The sequence below is a fragment of the Globicephala melas genome, chromosome 4 (assembly GCF_963455315.2).
Source record: "Globicephala melas chromosome 4, mGloMel1.2, whole genome shotgun sequence".
NCBI lineage: Eukaryota > Metazoa > Chordata > Mammalia > Artiodactyla > Delphinidae > Globicephala > Globicephala melas.
This window is the reverse complement of record NC_083317.1, coordinates 73,668,472-73,694,032: the sequence shown is the minus strand read 5'-3', so window position 1 is coordinate 73,694,032 and position 25,561 is coordinate 73,668,472. Positions and strand designations below refer to the sequence as shown.

The 25,561-nt window shown below is 50.8% G+C and overlaps 1 protein-coding gene across 3 annotated transcripts in view; it reads right to left on the bottom strand.

The window, feature by feature from the left end:
- TMEM44 (transmembrane protein 44) overlaps positions 1-25,561 on the bottom strand; it is a 37,523-nt gene that overhangs the window by 7,864 nt on the left and 4,098 nt on the right. For 2 of the 3 annotated variants that reach the window (XM_030860364.2, XM_030860380.2), the window contains exons 3-9: positions 24,561-24,654; positions 23,300-23,466; positions 23,005-23,091; positions 18,125-18,295; positions 15,140-15,280; positions 13,442-13,546; positions 7,856-8,014 (exon numbers count right to left, since the gene is read on the bottom strand). In XM_030860364.2, coding sequence (XP_030716224.1) covers positions 7,856-8,014; positions 13,442-13,546; positions 15,140-15,280; positions 18,125-18,295; positions 23,005-23,091; positions 23,300-23,466; positions 24,561-24,654 — 924 coding nt within the window. The remainder of the gene's footprint in view (positions 1-7,855; positions 8,015-13,441; positions 13,547-15,139; positions 15,281-18,124; positions 18,296-23,004; positions 23,092-23,299; positions 23,467-24,560; positions 24,655-25,561) is intronic. The other variant, XM_070045460.1, reaches the window with a different exon arrangement.

The following is a 25,561-nucleotide window of genomic DNA, read 5'->3' as shown; positions in this document are numbered from 1 at the left end:
AATTTCAGAAGAGTACCCTCTAGTGGAAGTCGTAGCCAGGATTTCTTTTTTAAGTCACTTTCTAAACTAATGATAATGTGCCTAGGGAATACAATTAACTCAAATCTTTGTAACTGAGGTCTCTCTCCACCCCCCACAAAGAAGTAAAAATAAATAAACATTTGTGTAGTCTTCCCTGTTTCAAGAGCAAAATTTGTTCATTTTTGTATAGAAATTTTTTCAAAACCCAAAATAAAGATTGCCCAGGGCTTCCCTGGTGATGCAGTGGTTGAGAGTCCGCCTGCCAATGCAGGGGACACGGGTTCGTGCCCCGGTCTGGGAGGATCCCACATGCCGTGGAGCGGCTGGGCCCATGAGCCATGGCCACTGAGCCTGCGCGTCCGGACCCTGTGCTCCGCAACAGGAGAGACCACAACAGTGAGAGGCCCGCGTATCGCAAAAAAAAAAAAAAAAAAAAAAAGATTGCCCAGAATTCTATCCCTAAAAGAGGGCGTCTATGAACAGTTATTGAATAGCCCTCTGAAATAGAAACACACACACACACACACACACACACACACACACACACACACACACACCCCAAATTATGCAAATGGATTTTCCCTCTTAAAATATAATGAGCATTTCCACATATCCTTGAATTGTCTTTAGGATCACAATTCCATCATCTCCATGAACCACAGCATGTAGGGTTTCAATTCACCTCATTTCTAAAAGAACACTTTTTCGTGCTTCTGAAACCAAGAAGCAACCTATAGGCGCTGTCCACAGGGCATGTGGTAAGCTCTCCTTTGTTCCTGAAGACTCTGAGGTGTGTCTCAGCCACTGAGGAAACAGGGTCACTTTCTAGGACTGGGAGCTGGATGGGCCCTCAGAGACCATTTGTTCAACTCCCTCCTCTTACATCTGGGGAGAAGTGACTTCCCCAAGATGGGGGAGGTGAAATGGTGTTGGACTCAGGACCCATTATAAAGGTTTTTTGTTTTTTCTGATCATAAAGTTTTTTTTTTTTTTTTTTGCGGTATTCGGGCCTCTCACTGTTGTGGCCTCTCCCGTTGCGGAGCACAGGCTCCGGATGCGCAGGCTCAGCTGCCATGGCTCACGGGCCCAGCCGCTCGGCGGCATGTGGGATCTTCCCGGACTGGGACACGAACCCGTGTCCCCTGCATTGGCAGGCGGACTCTCAACCACTGCACCACCAGGGAAGCCCTGATCATAAAGTTTTGAGACTGGCCAGATACACGCCAGCTACAGTTCCGTCTTAGATTTCATCAAGTAGATTTCCTTTTTGATTTTCCTAGTACCTTACAGGCTTTTAAACCTTAACACCGTACGCTTCAAAAATCTCATCCTTTCAATTTCTTTAGTTAGTTAATTAAGCAGTTCTATAGCACTTACTCCGGATCAAGCACTGTCTCACCTCCCATACTTTCTTTCCTCCTCTCTACCAGCCCAAACTCCCCACTCAGCTCTTCCTTCCTGGGCTGTCGTGAGGAAAATGGGATGTGAGGAAAAATGGATCACAGGCCGTGGAGTGCTGTATGCAAAGCCCATGGTGAACTGGATCAGTAAGAGAGAAGTTCTGACCCACACTGGGCCGGTTTCCCTTATAAAGATGACAGTTTCACTGCAGGGACATCCCACGGTTGGGATGAAGGGGAAGCCGAGATGAAGGCCTATGCATTACAACGGTGGGCAGCAAGGGTTGGGAGCGAGCACCTCTGAACTCCACTGACAAGGAGATGCAAATACTGTATTTAGGCCAAACTCCAAGACCACCAGTGGGAAAGGCCTTGGCAACCCTGGCTCCTGTTCCTGATTTTTTTAAAATTATTTTTTCCCATTAAAACAGGAGATATAATTGACATAAAACATTGTATGTTCCTGATTTTTTTGGAAGAAGTTTTGCTATTCATATGCTGCTCAGAACCGAAGAAGTGGCCCAGGGAAGGGCGGGAAATGGCCATGATCAAGTTGGATTCAGAAGCAGGGCTGCTGCAGATAAAACACAGGATACACCGTGAAATGTGAATTTCAGATAACAAATAATGTTTTAGTATAGGTGTGTTTATCTGAAATTCAAATTCACTGGCCTCTTGTATTTTTTGCCTGTTAAATCTAGCAACCCTACTCAGGAACACAGGGAAGGCTTCCCGGAGGAAGCAGGATTTAGCCAGGGCCTTGAAGGGCAGAAGACAGATGAGCAAAGGAACCCAGAGAAGGGAAAGCTGGCTGGATGTGCAGAGGAAAACCTGGAGAGTTAGCCCTGAACCAGACAACGAAATGTCCCAGAGGTCAGGCTAAGGGGTCTGGACATCAACTGTAAGCAGTAAGGAGCCACAGAGGGCCTTAGAGCAGCAAGGCCATGGGGCTGATGGAGTGTTGGGAAGATCTTGGGTAGGACAGCACTGAAAGGAGGAGGGACGGAGGCAGGAGCTCAGTCAGGAGCTCTTTCCTGGATTTCAGGCAGCGTGAGGGAAATGCTTCTAGAGACTGCGGAGGCCAGAAGAGGTTTTCTGAGTGGCACCCAGGCAGACACAGCAGCCCATTTTGCTGGTGGTTGGCCCCGCTGTTTTCCTGATGGAAGCCTTTCCACTTCTAAGAACCGACTCAGTGTAATTAACCTCCACCTAACTCCCCCAGTACACTTGCCCACTTAAGGTCACTTGCTAAATGGGACCTGAAAGATGGCCCAGTTCAAAGCTCATCATCTGCGGGAACAGTGCTCTGTCAGAGCCTCACCGGCTCCCCGAGTTCATTATCTCCACTTACTGAGCAAGTCCAGAGAAATGAACGGCGTCACCTGGTTCAAAGGCTCTCAGGGCCAGCGTAGGTGTCGGAGCCCGCTTGCAGCCCGTTGTCCACTGCACTGCATCTAGCACCATCGGCAGGCTTGCAGGGCCCCAGCAGCACCCCCACTTGATCCTCAGAATCACTCCGTAATGTAAGTAGGGCAGGTCTCCTGATTCCCACTTACAGAGGGAGAAACTAAAACCCAAGAAGTCCAGGGCAGAACCAAGGCTGCCTGGCAGGTCAGCGAGAGCCTGGACAAGCCAGTGTCCACCCGACCCCTGGTCAGCCCTCTCTCTCCTGCTCAGCCCCGTTGCCCTGGGGGGGCCCAGTACAGTCTTTCCTTACCCCCAGGGGAACTAGCTGACTGTCCACACATTTCCAGACGCACCATCTCTCACTGCTGCCGAGCACATAGGGGCACACAGATCTGTGCAGGGCAGATCCCATGCCCTGAACTTAATTTCTGGTCTTTGGGACCTATTAGAAATTTCTGGCCTCTTTCTTCATACTTATATGTATTTACTTCTAAAATTAGCACTTTTAGAGTCAGTGTGTGGGTGTGTATTCTTTTTATTAACTAATTAATTGTTTTTTCCTTGAAAGAATGATTTGGCTTTAAGAATGACAAACATCCAAGGGACTGTGTCCTGGTCTGCTGGTGCTGGAAGCAGGGTCTGGAGAGGGAACAAGCAGTCCTGGCTGTCAAGAGCCTTAGGCACAGAATTAGCAGGACACAGGGGCCTGGGACGCGAGCCTCTTCAGACAGCAATCTGGTGTGTGGTGTTTGGCTCTATGCGCGCGCGCGCGCGCGCACACACACACACACACACACACACACACACACACACACACTGAGCCAGCTCCAGGTACAGTCATTCTCAACATGCAGACTTTCTTCTGTTGACAGAAACAGCCTCCTTGCAGAATTCCTACAAAGCTTCAATGGCATTGCTAGGAAGCACAGAAGGAAAAAAATGACTAAACACAAAGCTGGACTCTATCTTTTCTTGCATCCCAGAGGCTAGGAGGAAAAAAACCTTTAAAAGGCACAGGAGCAGTCTCAACACTGAGGGAATGTCGACCCTGCACTCATAAAACAGGTGCTGGCTGCCCCGGCAAGTGAGCGGGCCGCTCCGGAAAGCCCTGCTCCCTCTGGGCCCTGGTCCCTCACCCACAGACCATGAGCCAGTGACCCTTCCTCCACATGTGTTCAGAACACCCTCCGACGGCTGTGTCAGGAGACAGGCTGCCTGGTGTCGAGTAGCTGAGTGAGTAGGTGCACAGTCTCCGTGGAGTGTGCCCTGTCTTGTGGAGACGTCCAGAAATCCGCACAGCCCACACAAATGGCCTGTCTACAGGGTTATGAGTCACATTCAGGCTCCACTGCCATTAGTCTGGTGCCCTGACCAGCCCATCCAGCGGACACTTGAGAAAAGGTGAAAATGACCCAGTTCTCCCTCCACGCAAGCTCCCGTGCCTTATCTGTCTCTACTTCACCTCTTTTCATGGGTGTTCTGCATCACTGGAATTCCTTGTAAATCCCAATGTTTTATCCTGCCTATTAGACAGGACCCTGCCTGAGAACACAGGTAGCGCATAGGTAAGTGGAGAGAGTCCTGTGGAGAGAGTTTTCTCATCTGTAAAACGGGAATGATAGATAAGAAACTCGGCCCTGGGTAGTTACTGCTGAGGCAGTGGGGTGTAGTGGGTAACAACAGGGTTTCAGAGCCAGACAGAGCTGTGTTCAAATCCCCAGGTCTGCTAATTATAACGATGACGATGATGATGTTTTCTTGGGCAGGTTACTAAAACTCAATGAATCCCAGCCTCCTCTTCTGGGAAACAAGAATATTTAAAGGTACTTGCCTCAGGGCTCTTAGGAGGACTATATCAAACAGTGCTTGTAAAGTATAGAACATACCACGCCTGCCTCATGACACACACACGGTCACTGTGAGCAATGAATTTAAAAACGCGCAGTGAGCTGCGTGCTGTGAATACAGTGTATGTCGTGTGGAGGGACCTCTCTTCTCTCCACCTCCCCCAGCACGGCAGGAGGTAGGTCTTCAAACCTGTGGGCATGTGCCCCAAGGACATGGACACAAAAGCACCCTCTGAGAGTTAAGTCACAAAGTCGGAAAGGACCACAGAGTGACAAACAGAACACCTTAGCGACAAAGAGTGCCCCCAGGCCTCCAGAGTGGGGGGCGCAAGCGTTCACCTATGGACCCAGGGGTCAAGCAGAAGCCCAGCTGGCTGGCAAAAGACACAGACGACTGTAGCCAGAGAGTACAAACAGATGCCCTGGGTGTCTCAGCCCAGTGTTAGGAAATATCTCAACTGTGCAATCCATCTTGGGAGCAAGAGAAGTCGCAAACCAGAAGAGGTGATGACCTGGGGCCCGGCTTCAGTCCCTTGGGTGTGGTGTGGTCTGGAGGAGCAAAGTCATGATCAGACTGTGACCAACCTACCAAGTACCTCCCACCGCGTGTGGTGGGTCAGGCCAGCCCCCCTGCCCTCATGCATTTTTCTTTCAAATGCCTCCCCAAGAACATGTTTGCTAAATGAGTGACCCAAACAGGTGGATGAAATGCAGTGTCACACTCATCGGCTAAAAGACACCCTCTTCCTCCCCTTCAGCCATCAGGGAGCCAGAACTTTGAAGGAATATTGCTCTGAAAAGCTGGGGAGCCCACCCAATCAGTCCCACCGCCCTGAGGCAGCTGCTGGTTGATGGGCTTGTGGCTTAACTCTCATTTTCTTCTTTACATCTTCCAACATTTCTACAATAAACATGTATTACTTTTAAGAGAGAATATATAGATTAGAGAGAGAATATAGAGAGAGAATGTATAAATTACCAGAAGGCCGGATGGGCCACAAGCCTGACAAGCTACACTGTCCCCTGCTCGCATTTCCTCAGTGCCTGTGTTTAGTGAGATTCTAAGTAACTTCCGATCAGGACTCGGCGCTTTGTCATGTGGAGCGCGTGGGTGTTTTGGGGAATGAAGTAGGAGGCTGTGCTGGGGGTTCTGGAGGGGGTGGGTGGGGTAGATGGGGGCACCTGGGCTTCTAAAAATATACCCCTTGTTTAGCAAGGGCAAAAGCATTCATCTCCATTTGCCTCATGTATGAGCGCGACCCTGTGCCCTTGGAATTTAAAAGGAAAGAGCGAATAGAGGAGAGGGAGAAAAAGGACTGCAAAACACAGAAACTGCCCGAAACAGCCACAGAGACAAATTTCTGAATTGTTCAAGGTCACTGTCCAATCCTTAGCTCAGTTGAGGGTTCCCACAGAGTGAGCTTGCTTCCCACCCTCCCCAAGCCCCCTCCCCCCATCTCACCAACTCAACTGTCCCTTCCCCTCACTGAACACACTCTCCCTCTCTCCCCTTAGCCTTAGACTCTGCCCGGACTGCTGACTCCGGGCTGCCAAGACATGCGCCTTGGGTTGTCCGACACATTCTGAGACCAGATCCAAGAAATAAACAGCACCAAATGAAGGACTCGGGGATACACGGAGCCCAAATGGTCCTTGGTCTGGAGCAGAATTTCTCCCTCAAAACCCACCTCTCAATGACCAGCTGTGTGTGTTCCAGGATCAAGAGATAAAGATGAGGGCAGGCCAGGCCCCTAGACCTAAAAGCCTGTGCACAGCCTGGCCGGGGAGACAGGTCCCTGCAGCCCTCAGGCTACACGGCAAACAACACCAGGGATGGAAGAGAGGTGTATGCTCTGAGCACCCAAGGGAAGGAGGCTTTAATCTCTGGTGTGTACGTGGAGGGGAGGGGAGTTCACACAGCAGGTGGCATCTGGGTAGGATTCTGACACACGGCAGTTGGGCCAGAGGAAATCCCAGGAAGAAAGGCCCAGAGCCCTGGGGATGAGGGAAGAGTCCACGGCCAAGGAGGACATGTAGGTGAGGGCAGGGGAGGGGCACGAGGCTGGGGCAGGTGTGCAAGGCCTGAACCCCACACTAAGGGATCTGGACTCTACCCCGCAGATCAGGGGCTCTAAGTCTTTTGGATTTCAGGGTCCACTACGAGTTGAACGAATCTGGGGGACTGACTCAGGACAGATGATTGATTACTTTGCCAAATAAGGCCATTAAGACCAACACCAAACCCTCAACACCAACTTAGCACTTCCTGTTATCGTCAATTCATAAAAGGGCATTTAAATATCAAAAGAGTGGGAGACCCCCAACAAACCCAGAATGAAGGACGGTCCCTCCCCCTGCTGGTACCACCTGTCCACTATGCTGTCCTTGTTCTCACTTGCCACAGACAAAGGGAAACGTCCTCCTGACCGGGGCTGGGAGCCACAGCTGTGGGGCTGACAGTGACAGGACTGTAGACCTGAGAGTTAGACCCATTTCCGGTATCCAAAATGTGATGTGTTTCGTTCAAAGATCCAAAAATTCAAAATGAGGCAAAGCTTATGAAAGTGCCAGGCACAGTGTCCATTGAGGGCCCCTGTGTGTGACCCTGACAGCACCACAGTGGACAGCCTGGCGCTCCTTGCGGGGGAAGAAAGCCTTCCATGGTCAAATGGGTTTGGGAAACACCAAGACTCTTTAAAAAGTTTGTTAGGGGCTTCCCTGGTGGCGCAGTGGTTGAGGGTCCGCCTGCCGATGCAGGGGACGCGGGTCCGTGCCCCGGTCCGGGAAGATCCCACATGCCGCGGAGCGGCTGGGCCCGTGAGCCATGTCTGCTGAGCCTGCGCATCCGGAGCCTGTGCTCCACAACGGGAGGGGCCACAACAGTGAGAGGCCCGCGTACCGCAAAAAAAAAAAAAAAGTTTGTTAGTCAGCATTTATTTCTGCAAGACTTGAATGTGCCCCATGATTCAGCGTGCAGTGTTTCCATGACTCATTTGACTGCGGAAAGTCCTCCTCAGCGCGGACAGCGTGGGAAAGTTCTCGCGCAGATGCTTATTCACTACTGAGTGGGCATGAGGCTGGCGTGGGCCGAGGAGAACAGAGCAGCGCAGGCACCTCAGAGGCACCAGCAAGCACGCGTGAAGGAGGCCCCGTGCACCTGCCGGCGGACACAGCACCTACCTCGAGGTCGGAGTTGATGGAGGAGACCTGGGAGGAGCTACTGGAGGACACGCATGCCCGGATGACCTGAACCGGAGGGTACGAGGGGGGCTCCTGCAGGGACGTGGCTCCCGTGCTTGTCTGTCCATCTCCAGGCAGCCTGGTGGCACTGCAGCTCGCCTGCAAGGTGTGCGGGGAAGGGCAGGCAGGAGACTTGGTTAGCATCTTTGTTTCTCGCACTGTCAGAGCATCCACGTGCTTCAGCATTCAAAAGGCACGAAAGGACGCAGCCGCCTCCACCCTCCTCCTGCGGCCACTCAGCTCCTCCTCAGAGGCAGCCGGCCCTCCTTTGTGTGTCCTTCCCAATAGTCTGTGCACACGAGAGCAAATGCATGTACACGTTTCCCCCATTTCCACTAACGGTAGTACACTCTATACTCTCTTATGCATCTTGCTTTATTTCACTTAACAACATGCCTTAGAAGTAGTTTCATAGCAGTTTTTTTTTTTGGTAGCATTGTACAGATGTTCACAAGCTATTTAAACCAGTCCCCTGCTAATGGACGTTTAGGATATCCCCAGTCTCTTGCTTTTACAATCAACCCTGGCTGCAGTAAATTATACCGTACATTAAAGATTTCAGGATATAAAGGATAAATTCTTAGAAGTGGAATTGCTGGATCAGAGGGTATGAGCGCTTGTCATTTGGATAGCTCTTGCCAAAAGTGTGCTCCATAGAGGCTTAACCAACGCACCCGCCAGCAGCCTATGAGAGTGAGCTGGGAAGGGTTAAGGGAGGAAGAAACTTGTGAGATTACCTGTCTGTCTGTCTGCCCATCTATCTCAGAAGACAGCTTCCTCCCACAGGCCTCACAGGGGTTTCCCCAGAGATCCTTAAGGCTCCCGGCTGGGCTCGGAGCCGGGCAGTCATCCCACGGACACAGCACAGGGGGAATAACCCACCTTCTGGACCGTATCTTCCACCAACTAACCATATGACCTCGGCAAAAAACTTATCCTCCGGAGTCTCAGTTTCCTAATCTGTAGAAGGGGCTGGTAACCCCTGCCTTGCTTCCTCTGAACTGGTGTCACGGGCTCAGGTTTAGTAAACGTCCTGGACACACGAGAAGAACAGCTGCTCATACGGGTCCCCAAATCACGCAGGGCTCCAGCCCTGGATGGGTCAAGGGCACAGTTCCCTGTGAGAGTCGGCTGGAAGGGAGGAAAGTCCACAAAGGAGACAAAGACAGCTTTCTGGGTGGGAGGGGGGGGAGGCGGGGCAGCAGAGGCCTCCCAGGCACAACAAAGGAAATAATCTATAAATTCCTCAGGTCTGACCACACCTGAGTCAACAGAGAAAATGGAGTTTTCAAATGCTGCCAGCTGTTGACTCCTAGGACCCCACACCCTCGGCCTCCTAGGCTCAGCCTGACCCCAGCTGCATCTCTTGGAAAATCTCTCCTTGACCAGCGCTCGGGAGGTGATGCTGGCAAGAGTGAGCACCACTCTGGCTCTTTTGCCCACTTCCTGATGGTAGTTCAAACAGGACGTATATCAAGGCACATGGCAACAGGGTACCGATATCACCACAACATGCCCATCGGGACAGCCTCATGAAAAAAAGAAAATAATTTGCTAATGCAGCAGGCATGAAATCGTGGCATGAAACGGCGGCATAAAAAGCATGTCCTCTGTATAAAAGCTCAGGTGCCAGAGTCAGACAGGATTAGTCTGAAACCTATTCCTGTGATTTTCTAACTATGGGATCTTGGGCAAGTGAGTTAATCCTCCCTGTGCCTCATTTTAAAAGAATAATAAGGGGGGCTTTTCTGGTGGAGCAGTGGTTAAGAATCCGCCTGCCAATGCAAGGGACATGGGTTCAAGCCCTGGTCCGGGAAGATCTCACATGCCGCGGAGCAACTAAGCCCATGCGCCACAACTACTGAGCCTGCGCTCTAAAGCCCGCGAGCCACAGCTACTGAGCCTGAGTGCCACAACTACTGAAGCCTGCACGCCTAGAGCCCGTGCTCCGCAACAGAGAAGCCACCGCAATGAGAATCCTGTGCACCGCAAGTAAAGAAAGCCCGTGGGCAGCAACGAAGACCCAACACAGCCAAAAATAAATAAATAAATATTGAAAAAAAAAAAAAGAAGAAGAAGAAGAAGAAGGGCTTTCCTGGTGGTACAGTAGTTGAGAGTCCGCCTGCCGATGCAGGGGACACGGGTTCGTGCCCCGGTCTGGGAAGATCCCACATGCCGCGGAGCGGCTGGGCCCGTGAGCCATGGCCGCTGAGCCTGCGCGTCCGGAGCCTGTGCTCCGCAACGGGAGAGGCCACAACAGTGAGAGGCCCGCATACCGCAAACAAACAAAAAAAAAGAATAATAAAATGATTAAGTATTAATAAATGACAATAGAAATAATACTAGTATCTACCTCAGGTTGTTCTAAGACTCTGCGTTGCTAATAATTGTAAAAAACATTTATCAAGCGCTTACTCGGTGTCAGCCATCATGCCCAGTAAGAAGCAGCACAGCATTTTGGTCAAAGGCACAGACTCGGCAGAGACAGGTCTGAATCCTGGTTCTACCACCAACAAACCGTGTGACCTTGAGCAAGTTGCTTAACCTCTCTGGGCCCCATTTTCCTTTTCTGTAAAATGAGCATAATACCTCAAGGGTTGGCTGTTGGATTAAATGAGTTCATCTATGTAAAGCACTTAGACCAGTACTCCAAGCACTGTGACCAGTGAGTACAATAAGCATCATGGAAGGGTTGGCTGTTATTATTTACTCAGAGCCTGGCAAGTAGTTAGCCCTCAGTAAACAGACCACCATGCGAATGATGACCCTAGAGCCCAGGGAGGCGGCTTCTGCCCAGGCTAGAGGGTGGGGCTCCTGGCTCCCTGCTGGGAGCTGTCTTGGAGGCAACTCTCGCCCTCTGGTGGACACAGAAGGAAGAGACCGAATGGAAGTATTTGCTCAAAAATGTGTTGGCTGGCCTCAGTGGAGGAGAACAGAAGAGGAACACAGTCTTCTCTCAAGGAGTCTGCTCTCCAGTGGGCATCCACTCAAGATTCAGGTACTGGAAGGGTTCAAGTGAATGCAACTTTTGCACTATTATTTTTCACAAGTTCCACGATTTAAAAATTTCTAGTGCAAAGCGTTGGCCAGATGCTGCCAGGGCTCCCTGTGCTTTCCCCAGGGCTTCCCATCACCCACCCACCCACCCACCCTCTGGACAGAAGAACAGCTTAATGGCCGAAGTGGACTCTTAATCGTGAGCGTGCTCCAAACCTCCCAGAACTTCACTTACGTCACATACAGGTTCTTTACACCCACTTTCCAAGGAACAACAGCAAAGAGTAAAACCTTTCTCTCAGGCACAAAGTCTGAGCGTCAGCACGTCCCAGGGGCAGCCCAGCGGGGCGGCTATCACTGCACTCTGGGTTCCAAACACACCTGTACAGAGAGCCCGTGACCTGACGCACCAGGGTTTTGGCAAACAAGACAGAAGGAGACAAAGTTTATATCCCAGCAGGAAACAGAAAACAAACAAAAGTAAAAGATCACGATAAGTGCTTTGCAGAGCATTTTAAAAGGTAATAAAATAAACAGCAGAGGGGTGGAAGCAACTTTTCCACAGAATGAGTGGTGGGGGAAGGAGAAGGTGACATTTTTACTGAAATCGGAAAGACGAGAAAGAAGCATCCATGCAAAAAATCAGGAGGAAGAGCATGTAGGCAGAGGAACGGAGAGAAATTCTGCGCAGAGAGAAGTGAAGAGGGGAGAATAGGAGGCAGTGAGGGAGGGGGAAAGCGCGGGGCTGTGTCAGGAGATTAGATTTTATTCTGCGTGAAATGGGAAGCCAGAGGAGTGTTTTAAACCAAAGACGAACAAGATGTCATTTACATTTGTAAGAGACCCTTCTGGTTACTGGTTGTAAATGGAGGGGGTGGGACAAGAATAGCAGTGAGAGGAAAACCAGTTAGGAGGCTCCTGGATCTACTTGTTTTTTCCTTTCTTTATTGAAGTATAGTTGATTTACAATATTGTGTTAGTTTCAGGTGTACAGAAAAGTGATTCATTTCTACACGTTTATATGAATATACCTAGATTCTTTTTTTCCAATTCTTTTCTATTACAGCTTATTACAAGATATTGAATACAGTTCCCTGTGCCATACAGTAAAACCTTGTCGTTTACCTATTTTATATATGGTTGTGTGCATCTGTTAATCCCATACTTCCAATTTATCCCTCCCCCTACCCTTCCACTTCGGTAACCGTAAGTTTGTCTTCTACGTCTGTGAGTCTGTTTCTGTTTTGTAAATAAGTTCATTTGTAATTTGGGGGGGTAATATTTTTTAGATTCCACATATAAGTGATATCATATGATATTTGTCTTTGTCTGTCTCACTTACTTCCCTCAGTATGATAATCTCTAGGTTGGATCTACTTTAAAAGAAGCATTTGCGAGACTCACAGATGGGTGATATGGGCACGGGCATATAGTGAGGGAAAGAGAGGAATCTGAGTTTGACCCACTGCACGGACAGTGGTGTCGCTTCCTGACATGAGGAAGATGGGGAGAGGAGCCGGTCTGGACATGGAAATCCAGAATTCTGTATTGGACACGGCACGTGTGAGATGCCACATGGGGACGATGAAGAGGGAGGATGAAGAGGTAGTGGGGCAGCCGAGACTGGAACTGAAGGAGAGGAAAAGGATGACGACACAGGCCAGGGAAATCAGCCAGAGCTGGCAGGTAGGGCTATGGGACTGGAAGAGTGTACCCAGAGAAGGGAGCCCTCCTGAGGCGGAGCTGCGGTACTGCAACCTTGAAGTCCGCTCACCAGGAGGAGCCCGCAGAGGTGAGGGTGGCAGAAAAACCGGGACAGGGAGGGGCCCAGAAATCAGAAGAAGCAGGCGGCCAAACGAGTTGAACCTCAACTGGACAGAAATGATCCCGGGATTTAGCAACTGGGAGGTCGCTGTAGCCTCGACAGGAACGACTTAGTGGGGTGTGGGACATGGAGTGGGCTTCTTGTCGCCTCTTTCCCTCCAACCCTCTTCCTCCTGAAGGCCCCCCGTGCAGAACCCTGGGAGTCATCTGGAGCATGCTGTCCTCTTCACCACCACATCCTCACTGCCCCCACTGCTCTACCTGCCGACTCCACTGCAGCTCTGCTTCTCCATCGGCTGCAGCCTTGGTTCAGGCCACACCATGTCTTTCCTGGACTTACAACTGTCCCTCACTGACCCCCTTGCTTCTAGTCTCCACTCCCTAGTCTGCCCCCCAACAATGCCTGAGTGACGGCTCTAAAATGCACGTCTGACCCTGAGCCTCTAGTCCTGAAGCCTCCTGAACTCCCATCACCCTCTGCGATCTCACACTTACCCCGCCTCCACCCTTTCATCTCCGAGCTCCCCTTCATCTGACCGCCACCGCCTGCCCCCCACCAAGGCCTCTGAGAGTTCCTTCCTCTTTTTACAGGCTTTCCTGCCTCATTCCGCCCCTCCTGCAGCTAAAGTGTCACTTCCTCCAGGAAGCCTTCCAGGACTACCTCCCACCCTTCTGGACACCCGGCTGTGGCCCACAGCCACTTACCTGCTGCACGGGCTCGATGGTCAGCTCCAGGTAGCGGCTGACAGCTGCCATCCTCTTGAGGGGCTTGCAGTAAGGAAGCGTGGTGAGAGGCACCCAGTCCGCATTCTTTCAAGCGGGGATGGGGAGACAGAAAGGGGGATTCTTAAAGTCAGGAGAGCTTTTCTCAAAACAGGATCCCAGTTTCTTCAAAAGAACCCCTACAGTATTTTTTTCTGTTCTTTTATGGCACATCTCACTTTCTGCTTCCTGTGAGATGTATCTCATCTGTCTCTTTGAGGTCACAGTAGGTGGGTGGGTCCCAAACTTGGTTGCACCGTGGAATCACCTGGGCTTCTTAAAACACCAAACAACTGAAGTTTAGCTCTCACCCCCCACCCCGCCCCACACCAGACATTCTGATTTAATTGGTATGGATGTGACTTGCAGAGTTTAAAAGCCCCCCAGATAATTCTGAAGTATGGCAAGGTTTGGGAATCACTGAAATGGGTGCTAAATAAGGGTTTTTGTAAAGCAGTGTGGTTCTTGAACTTTACTGCGTACCAGAAGCACCCAGAGGACTTATAAAAACACCCCGAGTTTTGGATTTGGTAGAGCTGGGTGGAGCCCTAAGATCTGCATTTCTAACAAGTTTCCAGGCAGTGCTGGTCCGGGGACCACACTTTGAGAACCACTGATGGAAAGACTGCTGAAGAGATTACAAAGGCTCCACTTCCTGTCTTCAAAATACTAAACACACAGGGCTCTCTTGAAATACCTTAGCTCCCCATTGGGATATAATTTTGTAACAGTTTCTAGAATGGAATGAAAATAACTTCCCACTAGAGCCTCCTTGGGAACTTGGATCTTTGGTCTAAGCACCTGTATCTCCCCTTTTACCTTGGTCACACCCACACTGCCTTCTACTTCATTAACTCAGTCAGATTACACTGTTAAACCTAGAAAATTTGGAGGAGGGGACTCGGTTCACTCACACGGAGCCTCATTTCTACTCTGAAAGAAATGAAGGTAGTGAGGAGTCCAGGTAGTAGGCGAGACTTTTTTTCCTCAAAAAATGACCTTAGAAAAGGGGGAGCTGCTGTATGTTCAACTCTTTACCAGCTCTCTTATTATTATGAGGCACTTTCTCAACTATTTGCAACAAGGACTTTTGACAAAGAAAAATTGCCTCAGTTAGCGTAGCTCTGCTTACTTAGAGGGGTCACCTGATTAAATCAGCAAAAGGCAGAGACAGACGCATTTACTGGTATGACATCATTGTAAAGGGTGGAAGTTATTTGTAAGCAGCACTTTTAAAAATCAGCTTTTTAGTGATACCAACTTAAAATAAAAGCCGTGTTAGTATGTGGATGTCAGATGCATGCACAAGTGGGAACTTAAGTTTTTACGAAATGAGGGCAAAAAGCACATTACTTCTAAACTAACGTATTAATTTATATAGTATGTGAACTTAAATATATATATGTAAATTACCAAATAGCGTAATAGCAAACTTAAAAAATATTTTGTCCTTGGGAAAACAGAGGATCCTACTTATTCAGGGCACTCAGCATTGCGCGTAACAGTAGTTTTTTAAAGTGACCAACCGGCCAAGCTCGTGGGGACCCCCAGGATTCCCAGGCCCGGCCCCGGTGAGGCTCGCTGCCTCTGCCCATGCTGTGCACAAACACCGGGGGGCCCCGTCCAGCTGTGAGACCTTGCCTCGGTCCTTGCCTCCTGGTTTTCTTCCTCCTTCTCTGCACAGGTCAAAAGGGCTTGGGTGTCGGCATTCTCTCTGGCTTCAGAGGCAAATCCCAAAGCATGTCTCAGCTTGCTCTTCATCACCCAGGAAAGGAAAATGATCTGAGAAGTGAAGTTAAGGTCCACGGAGGCGGAGGACTTCAGCCACCGGTGCTGCCTTCACCTCTGCACCCTGAGGGCTCCATCCTGGGCTGGTTCCTTACCTCCCCGGGATCATCCTGTCGGGTCGGCCCCAGAACAGACACAGCTCATCTGAGGACAGAGCCAGGTCCAACACTCCCTAGCTGCTGTCCCCCTGAGGGCCCAGTACCCAGCCAGACGCTGCCTCTAACAAGCACTTAATAGATACTTGTTACACAAAAAGATTTTGAAAACCATTTTCCCTGGCTTACAAGGACAGTACACGTAGTGGGTTGAAGAGTGTCCTCCCAAAATTCATATCCACTCGGAACCTCACAATGTGATCTTATTTGGAAACAGGGTCTTTGCTGATATAATTAGTTAAGATGAGGTGGTAGTGGATTAGGGTGGATAAGGTAAGTCCTGTGGCAGGAACCTCACAGGAAGAAGAGAAGTAATGCAGAGATACACAAAGGGAAAAAGGCCAGGTGAAGATGGAGGCAGAAATTAAAATTATGCTGCCAGCTCGCCCGGAGATGGAAACAACCTAAGTGTCCATCATCGGATGAATGGATAAAGAAGATGTGGCACATATATACAATAGAATATCACTCAGCCATAAAAAAAAACGAAATTGAGCTATTTGTAATGAGGTGGATACACCTAGAGTCTGTCATACAGAGTGAAGTAAGTCAGAAAGAGAAAGACAAATACTGTATGCTAACACATATATATGGAATTTAAGAAAAAAAAATGTCACGAAGAACCTAGGGGTAAGACAGGAACAAAGACACAGACCTACTAGAGTACGGACTTGAGGATATGGGGAGGGGGAAGGGTAAGCTGTGACAAAGCGAGAGAGAGGCATGGACATATATACACTACCAAACATAAGGTAGATAGCTAGTGGGAAGCAGCCGCATAGCACAGGGAGATCAGCTCGGTGCTTTGTGATCGCCTGGAGGGGTGGGATAGGGAGGGTGGGAGGGAGACGCAAGAGGGAAGAGATATGGGAACATATGTATATGTATAACTGATTCACTTTGTTATAAAGCAGAAACTAACACACCATTGTAAAGCAATTATACTCCAATAAAGATGTAAAAAAAAATAATAAAGGTGACTCCAATCTAAAAAAAAAAAAAAGAGTCACGTACCACAATGTTCATTGCAGCTCTATTTACAATAGCCAGGACATGGAAGCAACCTAAACGTCCATCGACAGATGAATGGATAAAGATGTGACACATATATACAATGGAATATTACTCAGCCATAAAAAGAAACAAAATTGAGTTATTTGTAGTGAGGTGGATGGACCTAGAGACTGTCATACAGAGTGAAGTAAGTCAGAAAGAGAAAAGCAAATACCATATGCTAACACATATATATGGAATCTAAAAAAAAAAAAATTGTTCTAACGAACCTAGGGGCAGGACAGGAATAAAGACGCAGACGTAGAGAATGGACTTGAGGACACGGGGAGGGGGAAGGGTAAGCTGGGATGAAGTGAGAGAGTGGCATATATACACTACCAAATGTAAAATGGATTACATGTGGGAAGCAGCCGCATAGCACAGGGAGATCAGCTCGGTGCTTTGTGACCACCTAGAGGGGTGGGATAGGGAGGGTGGGAGGGAGATGCAAGAGGGAGGAGATATGGGGATATATGTATGTGTATAGCTGATTCACTTTGTTATAAGGCAGAAATTAACACACCATTGTAAAGCAATTATACTCCAATAAAGATGTTAAAAAAATAAAAAAAAATTACGCTGCCAGAAGCCAGGGAACCCCAGGAGCCACCAGAAGCTGGAACAGTCAGGGAAAGACTCTCCGCTACAACCTCTGGAGAGAGTGTGACTCCACCTGGATTTCGGACTTCTGGCTTCCAAAGCTGAGAGAATAAATTCCTGTGGTTTAAGCCATCACGTTTGTGGTTATGTGTTACGGCAGCCCTCGCAGACTCAAATAGTATGTGAGAAAATCCATTTCTAAACTATTTATGCTAAATCCACAGGTTTTCCACCCCTCCCCCAACCCCACCCAGCATCTCCACTCGCCACTGTTTGAGCTTAGCTTGCCCTTGAGGCCCTCACACCAAGGTCACTGGGGTGTCAGCACATCAGGCAACACCTGCTTGGGGATCAGAAACGGGCTCAGCGATCACTGACAGCTTTTCTCTCTGCTTCCCCACCCCAGGCTTCCAGCACCGAAGAGGACAGAAAGCAGATGATCACCCGTGTAGGGCAGGTCAACTTGCAAAGCCCTTCCCAGCCTGTGAGAAGACAAGGCAAAGGTGAGGAAAACAGGTTCACAGAGGACAGGGACCAATCCAGGTGGGGAGCAGCACCGAGACAGGAGCCTGGCTCTTCTGTGATCCCAAGGCCAGGAAGCTTCATACTCCCCTCTGCTGTTTCACAAAGCTCCAGTCAAGAGATATTTCTTCTTATTAAAAAAAAAATAAAAAGGAGGAGGGACTTCCCTGGTGGCGCAGTGGGTAAGACTTTGCACTCCCAATGCAGGCCGCCCAGGTTCGATCCCTTGTCAGGGAACTAGATCCCACACGCATGCCGCAACTAAGAAGCCAGCGAGCTGCAACTAAGGAGCCAGCCTGCCACAACTAAGACCCGGTGCAACCAAATAAATGAATAAATAAATAACATTTTAAAAGGACACAAAGCACAAAACTGCACATTGCAATTGTGTCTGCCTCCCCCAGAATTCAAACCACCACCCTGGCTACTGGGAAAGAATTCTTTCTAGCAAGAGGGTAGGAGGGCAGATGAGACACAGCAGCCAAGCCCCCGGGCCTGGGGTGGATACGGTGAGGTCCAGCGCTGCACGGCCGAGGGAGGTCAGGAACCAGGGTGTGGCCCGTAGCAGGTATTCAGGCCGCCGGTCATGGGCCACGATGGCTGAGGCGTAGAGGAGGCCAGCCAGGGCCGACAGGAGCCGGGTCCACAGGTAGATGGAGGGAAATGTCCTACCCCAGCACTGGGCAGAGAGAGAAGGGGGCTGGGCTGGGAGGAACACTGCCACCTCCCTCAGCTCCCTTAAAGCTGATTCTAAGACCCAGGCCCCTGGTGATGTAAGAGGTTGGAGGGCAAGCCCTCTGCCCATGGCCAGTCCCCAGAGGTGCCACTTCTGTTGGGCTTCAAGCTGCTTCCAGGAATTCCCTGGCAGTCCAGTGGTTAGGGCTCCTCGCTTCCACTGCAGAGGGCATGGGTTCGATCCCTGGTTGGCGAACTAAGATCCTGCAAGCCGCGCGGCGTGGCCAAAAAAAAAGAAAGCTGTTTTCTTTGTCTGGTGAACTCCTATTCATCCCTCAGAACCTGGCTTAAACCCAACTCTGGGAAACCATCCCTTAACACCTCCACCCTAAGGGGAGCAAGTTATTCCCTCTTCAGGGTCCCTCACACCTCTGACATATCCCTCTATTGGAGTGCCTTTCACCCTGATTATGACTTAGCTCCTTACACATCTGTCTGTCCAACAGACAGAGGGCTCCTGAGAGCAGGGCTGAGGTCCTCACCATCTCGGTGCCCTGGAACCCAGCACTGGGCAGGGGCTCGTGAATGTCAGTGGGGAGAGCAGGACAGAGACTGAATTATGGAGAACCAAGGGCCCACTCTTCTCGTCTCGGGGCCACCAACTCTGAACCAGGCGGGACGGGAAAGTCAGGAAAATTAGAGATAACATTCTGGAAATTTTGAAGCCAAGGGGATATTTCTGGAGAATGAGCAATGGAAATATTGGTTTTTAAAAAAGGAAACATACAATATTTATATGTAAGTATCCTTTACAGGTATAACGTCACTTTATATACACATTAAGTATATATACAAATATTATGTATTTCCAATTATATACAATTACATAGGTATTTAAATCAATACATAAATATAAATTATATATATATATATATATATATATATATATATAACTTAGTTTGCTCATTAGATGACTGTACTTAGAGACATACAGACCTTGGTTAAGGAACGGAAAATATTCAAGAGAAAAAGCATGTTTTAGCCGATTTTCTCCATTTTAATTTAACCCTCAAAAAGATTCCTGGGACTTGCCTGGTGGCGCAGTGGATAAGAATCTGCCTGCCAGTGCAGGGGACATGGGTTTGAGCCCTGGTCTGGGAAGATCCCACATGCCACGGAGCAACTAAGCCCGTGTGCCACAGCTACTGAGCCTGCACTCTAGAGCCCACGAGCCACAACTACTGAGCCCATGTGCCACAACTACTGAAGCCCACGCGCCTAGAGCCCGTGCTCCGCCACCACAATGAGAAGCCCGCGCACTGCAACGAAGAGTAGCCCCTGCTCGTCGCAACTAGAGAAAGTCCGCGCGCAGCAACAAAGACCCAACACAGCCAAAAATAAATAAATAAAATAAAATAAAATAAAATAAAAAAAGATTCCTGGGGATTCCCCGGCGGTCCAGTGGTTGGGTCTCCACGCTTTCACTGCCAAGGGCTTGGGTTCAATCCCTGGTTGGGGAACTAGGATCCCACAAGCCACACAGCACGGCCAAGGGAAGGGGAAGAAAAAGAAATAGATTCCTCAGGAGTGTTATATCTACCTCTGCATCTCTTCCAGTTTTGTTCCCAGGCCTCCCTGTTTCTGGCCTGCCACCCCCTGAGCAGACGGCACGCAGCCGGGGACGGTGGCCCCTGGCCCACTGGCCCCAGAGGTTGCGGGTGGAGTGTCACCCCTTCCCATCAGCCCGTCCCACCTCACACGGCCCAGCAGCACTGCTATGGCGGGAAGACTTTGGGGTCCTCCAGCCCACCCACCCCCATTTTACAGAGGACATTGATGGGCAGAGGGGAAGGTGACTTGCAGAGCCGGGCTAGGCCCTGAGCTGGATGAGGCCAAGCTGGGGGAGCCCTCTGCTCTCACTCCCGTGCCAACCCACGCCCAGCGCCCACTGACTCAGAACTCAAGCTCTTCTCAGGGTCGGTACTAGGGTCTAGAGGGCTCCGCCTGCGGCGCTGAACACACAGCTGTGCTTCAAGCATCACTGCTTGAAGACTGGAACTGGTTTGGTGACTCGAGATGTGGTATGAATTTCTCCAGCACACACAGGCCTGTCTAGCAGGTCAGGACAGACGGCTGGCAGGACGACCTGCCTGGTGGCTTCCCGGCAAATCCGCGCTGGGGACTGGAAGCGGGCTGTGCCTCAGACACTCTTACGGCAGCAATGATTCCCGGCGTTGTCAGCACAATGCTTTACTGATCAGTGCGTGTTTCGCACCCTTTGTCCTGTTCAAGGACTTGCTCCTGGAAAAATGGGAACTTTTCCCACCAAAGCCACCCAGCCAGGCTGCTCCTCAGCGCCCTCTGCAGGGGTAAATTAGAAGCAGCTTCTGGGGGATCCAGGGTCCAAGTCCAGGCTGGCTTGGCTTCCCACAGCACTGCAACCCTGCTGGCTTTCTCCCTAACGAGGGAACCCTAGCTCTGGGTTATTCATGGGACCAGAGACACTCAGGGATGGCAGCCCCTCCGAGATTGCCCAGCTCAGTCCCCTTGCAATCTCCCTCTATCTTCTTGCCAAGGGGCCATCAGGTTTGAATGCCTCTAGTGATGAGAAGCCTACTACCTCCTAAAGCAGGAATAACAACACCAGCTGTTCTCAACATGCCAGGCACTGGGGAAAGTGTCTAACCCATGGAATTCTTCCTTTAACCAAATGGGAAGCGGCCCTCCCAGTAACCTCTTGCTTATTGATTCTGGTCTTGGTCCTGTTCTCCGAGACTGCAAAGAACAAGGCTGCTCTTTCTGCCCCAGGATAGCCCTCTGTTTCCTGTATCCATGAGCTTCCTTTTCTCTAGGCCAAATGCAGTGACTCATTAAGAAGTGTCTGCTGGAAGCTACCCTGGGCAGACCCCAAGCACCTGGAACACAGTGAGAAATGAAACAGACAAGGGCACTGCTCTCACACTGCTGATGCTCTGCTAGGGGACCAGGCAGCAACCTGGTAAGTAACTAAAGGAGCTCATTCAGGCTGTGATAAATGCGATGAAGAAAATTAAGCAGAGGGAGGGACACAGCGGTGGGACTGGCCTGGGGCTATTTTAGGTGGGATGGTGTTATGGGTTGAATTGTGTCCCCCCAAAAAGATGTTGGAGTCCCAACCGCCAGAGGTAGTGAATGTGGCCTCATCTGGAAATAGAGTTTTTGCAGATGATCAAGGTAAGCTGAGGTTATTACGGTGGGCTCTAATCCAAGAGGACTGTGTCCTTGTGAAAAGAGGAAAGTCAGACACAGAAACATACGGAGGGAAGCCATGCGACCACACACACACACACACACACACACACACAGGGAGAACTCCACACAAATCCTGGGGTTGTGCTGCCACCAGCCAAGGGACTACCAGAAGCTTAGAGAAAGGCCTGGAACGGATCCCTCTCTAGGGCCTTCAGAAAGAGTGTGGCCCTGCTGACACTTTGGTGTCGGATCTCTGGCCTCCAGGACTTAAAGACAGTATGTTTCTGTTGTTCAGAGTCTGGGATACTTTGTCATGGCAGCAGCAGGAAACTAATACAGGTGGTCAGGGCACTGCAACTGTTCCTTCAAAGGCCCGCATGTGACACGGCTTCCCAGCCCTGACCACACCCTGGAGGCCCATCCCAGCAGTGGTTGAACTGCGCACAGTGTTCCCCACGCTCCCCTCCCTTGCCCTGGAGACAGCATCTTTGCTGATGAGGCCCTGTGCCCCGGGAGGTTTCAGGCTGCAGCTCCCACGAGCGGTCAACTAAGCACCGCCTCCTCAAATCCTGTTCTCCTGGGATTGCTGTTAAACCACAGTGCTCTTGGGCAAGACTAAATGATGGGCCGTCACATTTCTGGCGTCAGGCCCCACGATTTTCACGCGTCCGTAATATGGGGCTCTTTAGCAGGCGCTCTCCTGCCTCGGTGGCCTTTCCCGCAGGCGCTCTCCTGCCTCGGTGGCCTTTCCCGCACACTCTGCTCTGCCCTGAGTGCCTTCCCTTCGCCTCTGCCTCCTTAGACCCCACCTGGCCTTCGCTGCCAACCTGGGGCCGCGCCAGCACCCAGTGCCTGGCAGTGTGAACAGTTTTCACCCTCGCTCATTTGAATAATGCAGGAGGCTTCTCTCTTTCTTCCAGAACCCCAAACATTCGATTCTTTCTTAGAGCATTCAAACATCCTGCTTCCCATTTCTGTGTCTTCCTTGGGGAGACTGTGAGCTCCCCAAGGGCAAGCAGGGCATCTCAAGGCACGTCTGTTCCCCCAAGGGACTGGCCATCACATGACTTCCCTAACCCCAGATGCCTGAAAAATACTGCCAACAAGACACTCTCGAATACACAGACCCCAGGAGCTGCATGACCCTGTTCTCTAAAAGCTCAGATCTTCTCGCTCCTTAATGGGGTGTTTATCCATCCAAACTCAGGGGCTCCTTCCGGAGAGCCTGATTTTCATTTGCTACGAGAAATGGAGAGAACACGGTGCCCTCTCCCTGTGAGTCTCAGGACCCTCCGAGGCCTGGGGGCGGCTGTTCGCTGCCCACACACATGTGTATACACGCACACACACCCACGTACACACCCAACGCGCACATGTGAACGGAGACACCACCTCTCCACCCCGGTGACCTGGAGCTGGGAGGATGCTCCCAGATGCCCTAAGACCTGCCAGGGTGACCCACAGTCCCGGCCCCAGACTCACGATTCTGGAGAGTGGGGGGATCCGGGAAGCCCAGGCGCCCAAGGCTGCGATGCCGCCCAGCAGGAAGCCAAGGATTTCAGTATTGTCCTGCGGGAACAGTGATACACTCAGCACCCTGAGGATATGCCCATGCACCCCAGGCCCGTCCTTTTCTGCTTTTAGGAGGTTCTTCCCAACGAGGCCTAACCCTGACGCCCACCCCCAGGGCATTTGTTGGAACTAGGAGAAGGGGAGGGGCCCGCATTGCCCCCCCCCCCCGCCGCCGTCAGGTCCCCCTGAGCAGGCTCGACCTCACCTGTACTAGGCTTCCCAGCAGCCTCCGCTGCGGCCCTCGGATGGGGCCTGAAGCCTTCGGGACAGCGGCCCACAGAGCCCAGCCTGGACCCAGGCTCAGCGGCAGGACCAGGGCAAATATGCTGGCCCTGAGCTGCCGCCTCCTCTTTCTCTCCCGGGAGCCCCGACCTGCAACAGACACCAAGGTCCCACAGGGCTCCCGGGATCTGGAACTCAACAGACAGCTGCGTGGGAAGAACTGGTGTCGACCCCAGACCCGAGGCCAGGATGGGCTCCCACACTGTTCCACAGGCCAGCCCCTCACCCCCCTTCAAGGGCCTGTGGTTGGGTTTTCCCCCCTTCCCCTTATCCCCCCACCCCCCCATGACTGGCACTCTTCCCCTTCCTCAGCCTCTCACAGTGTTTTATGTTTCAAGGCAGGGCGACGTGATCCTTTTTCATATGCATCTGCACGCACACAGAGTCGCCCGTCCTAGACTGGAGACCACTGAAGGCAGGCACTGTGCCCGGCCAGTTCTAGAATCTGCACAGAGCCCAGCACAGAGTGGAACTGGCACAAGCTTGGTGAATCTATTATAAGTGGGCACACTGGTGCCAAGGCACCAAAGCTGTGAGTAGAATAAGCATCGTCTTTGAAAGTCTCCTTGAAATAGAAGACAGATCCGCCTCTGAACAATTCCAAAAAGAACATTCCTCCTCTGGGCAGCCTCGAGCAGCTGAGAGCACCTTACATCACCCCTGATGCAAACATTTCCCTTTGGGACAAGGGTCCGAGTACACTGCTGCCCCTTCTCAGGAAAGTCCCAGTCCCACATACTTAAGGCTACTCATCCCATCTCAGTCACTTCCAGCGCCCGCTCGGCCTGAGGCAGCCCAGGTGGTTCGCTTGGAGCCCCTGGACTTGCACACTGAGTATCACTGTCCATCCCCAAAGCCCCGCCCCCTCCCCTTCCTGACCTCTGCCCATGCTGCCCTTTCGCCTGGAATGCCCTTCCTTGCGGTCCCAGTTCCGACGTCACATCCTTCTCTGACACCTGCAGCCCCTCCCCTCCTCTGGTTGCCCATCGTGAGCCCACACCCCCTTACTAGCAGCGCTAACTTTTAGGCCCCTGACTCCCCGCTCTGGGTGGAACCAGGAAGCTCGCCCATTCGTCTGTGCTTGGCAGGGTCCAGGCTCCGGTGTGACAGGGAGAGGCACTCAGCACACTGATGGATGAAATGAGTGGATGGGTGAAGACAGGAACAGATGGCAGCACACTTACCTGAACTGGACTTGACTTTGGAGCTGCAGACTGGGAAGAGAATGGACACAAAGCTCACCAGGTCAACAGCTGCTAGGTAGACACCAGTGAAGACCTGGGAGCAAAGGAAAGAGGGTCTTGGTGTTCAAACACCTTTCAGCAACTGTAGCACCGCTCATTCTGGCTCTCCTCTACCACGTGCGTTCCACTGATGTAGGGCTTCCAGGGACACCTCCAACCCCAGGAAAGGTTGGTTATCACCTCCATTTGACTAACGAGGAGAGGGGGTGCTTAAGTAACCAATCCCATTATGCAGACGCCCATCAGAGAGATGGGATAAGAACTCAGCCCGCCCTACTTTCCACTGGACAGCATGGTCTCTGCTGTGCAACTTTGGCCCAGCCACTGAACTTCCCTGGGCCTCGGTTTCCTCATCTAGAAAGCAGGGATAATAACAGTGCCTCCCTCATTGTTAAGTAGATTGTATGGGCCGATACACGGGAAGTTGCTTAGGCCAGCGACTGGACGAACGTAAAATGCACCCACCCATACATGCACTAGCTACTGACGGTATAGTTGACGCTTGAACAACTCAGGGGTTGGGGCACCGACTCCTCTGCAGTGGAAATTCCAAGTATAACTTTACAGTCAGCCCTTTGTATCCGAGGTTCTGCATCCATGGTTCAACCAACTGTGGACCCTGTAGTGCCGTAGTGTGTATTTATTGAAAAAAATCCATGTATAAGTGGACACACACAGTTCAAAGTCATGTTGTTCAAGGGTCCACTGTACTTAGTGCTTAATAGCATGCGTTCTGGGGTTTGAATCCTGACTCTGTACTTACTAGAGGGTGACTTTAGCAAGGTTATTTAACCTCGCTATGCCTCAGTTTCCACATGTATAAAACAGGGATAATGAGAGCACCCACGTCATAGGTCGACTTGAGGATTAAATGAGTTAATACATGAAAAGCCCTTAATGTCAAGTACATAGTTAAGTATTTAATAAATATCAGCTATTAT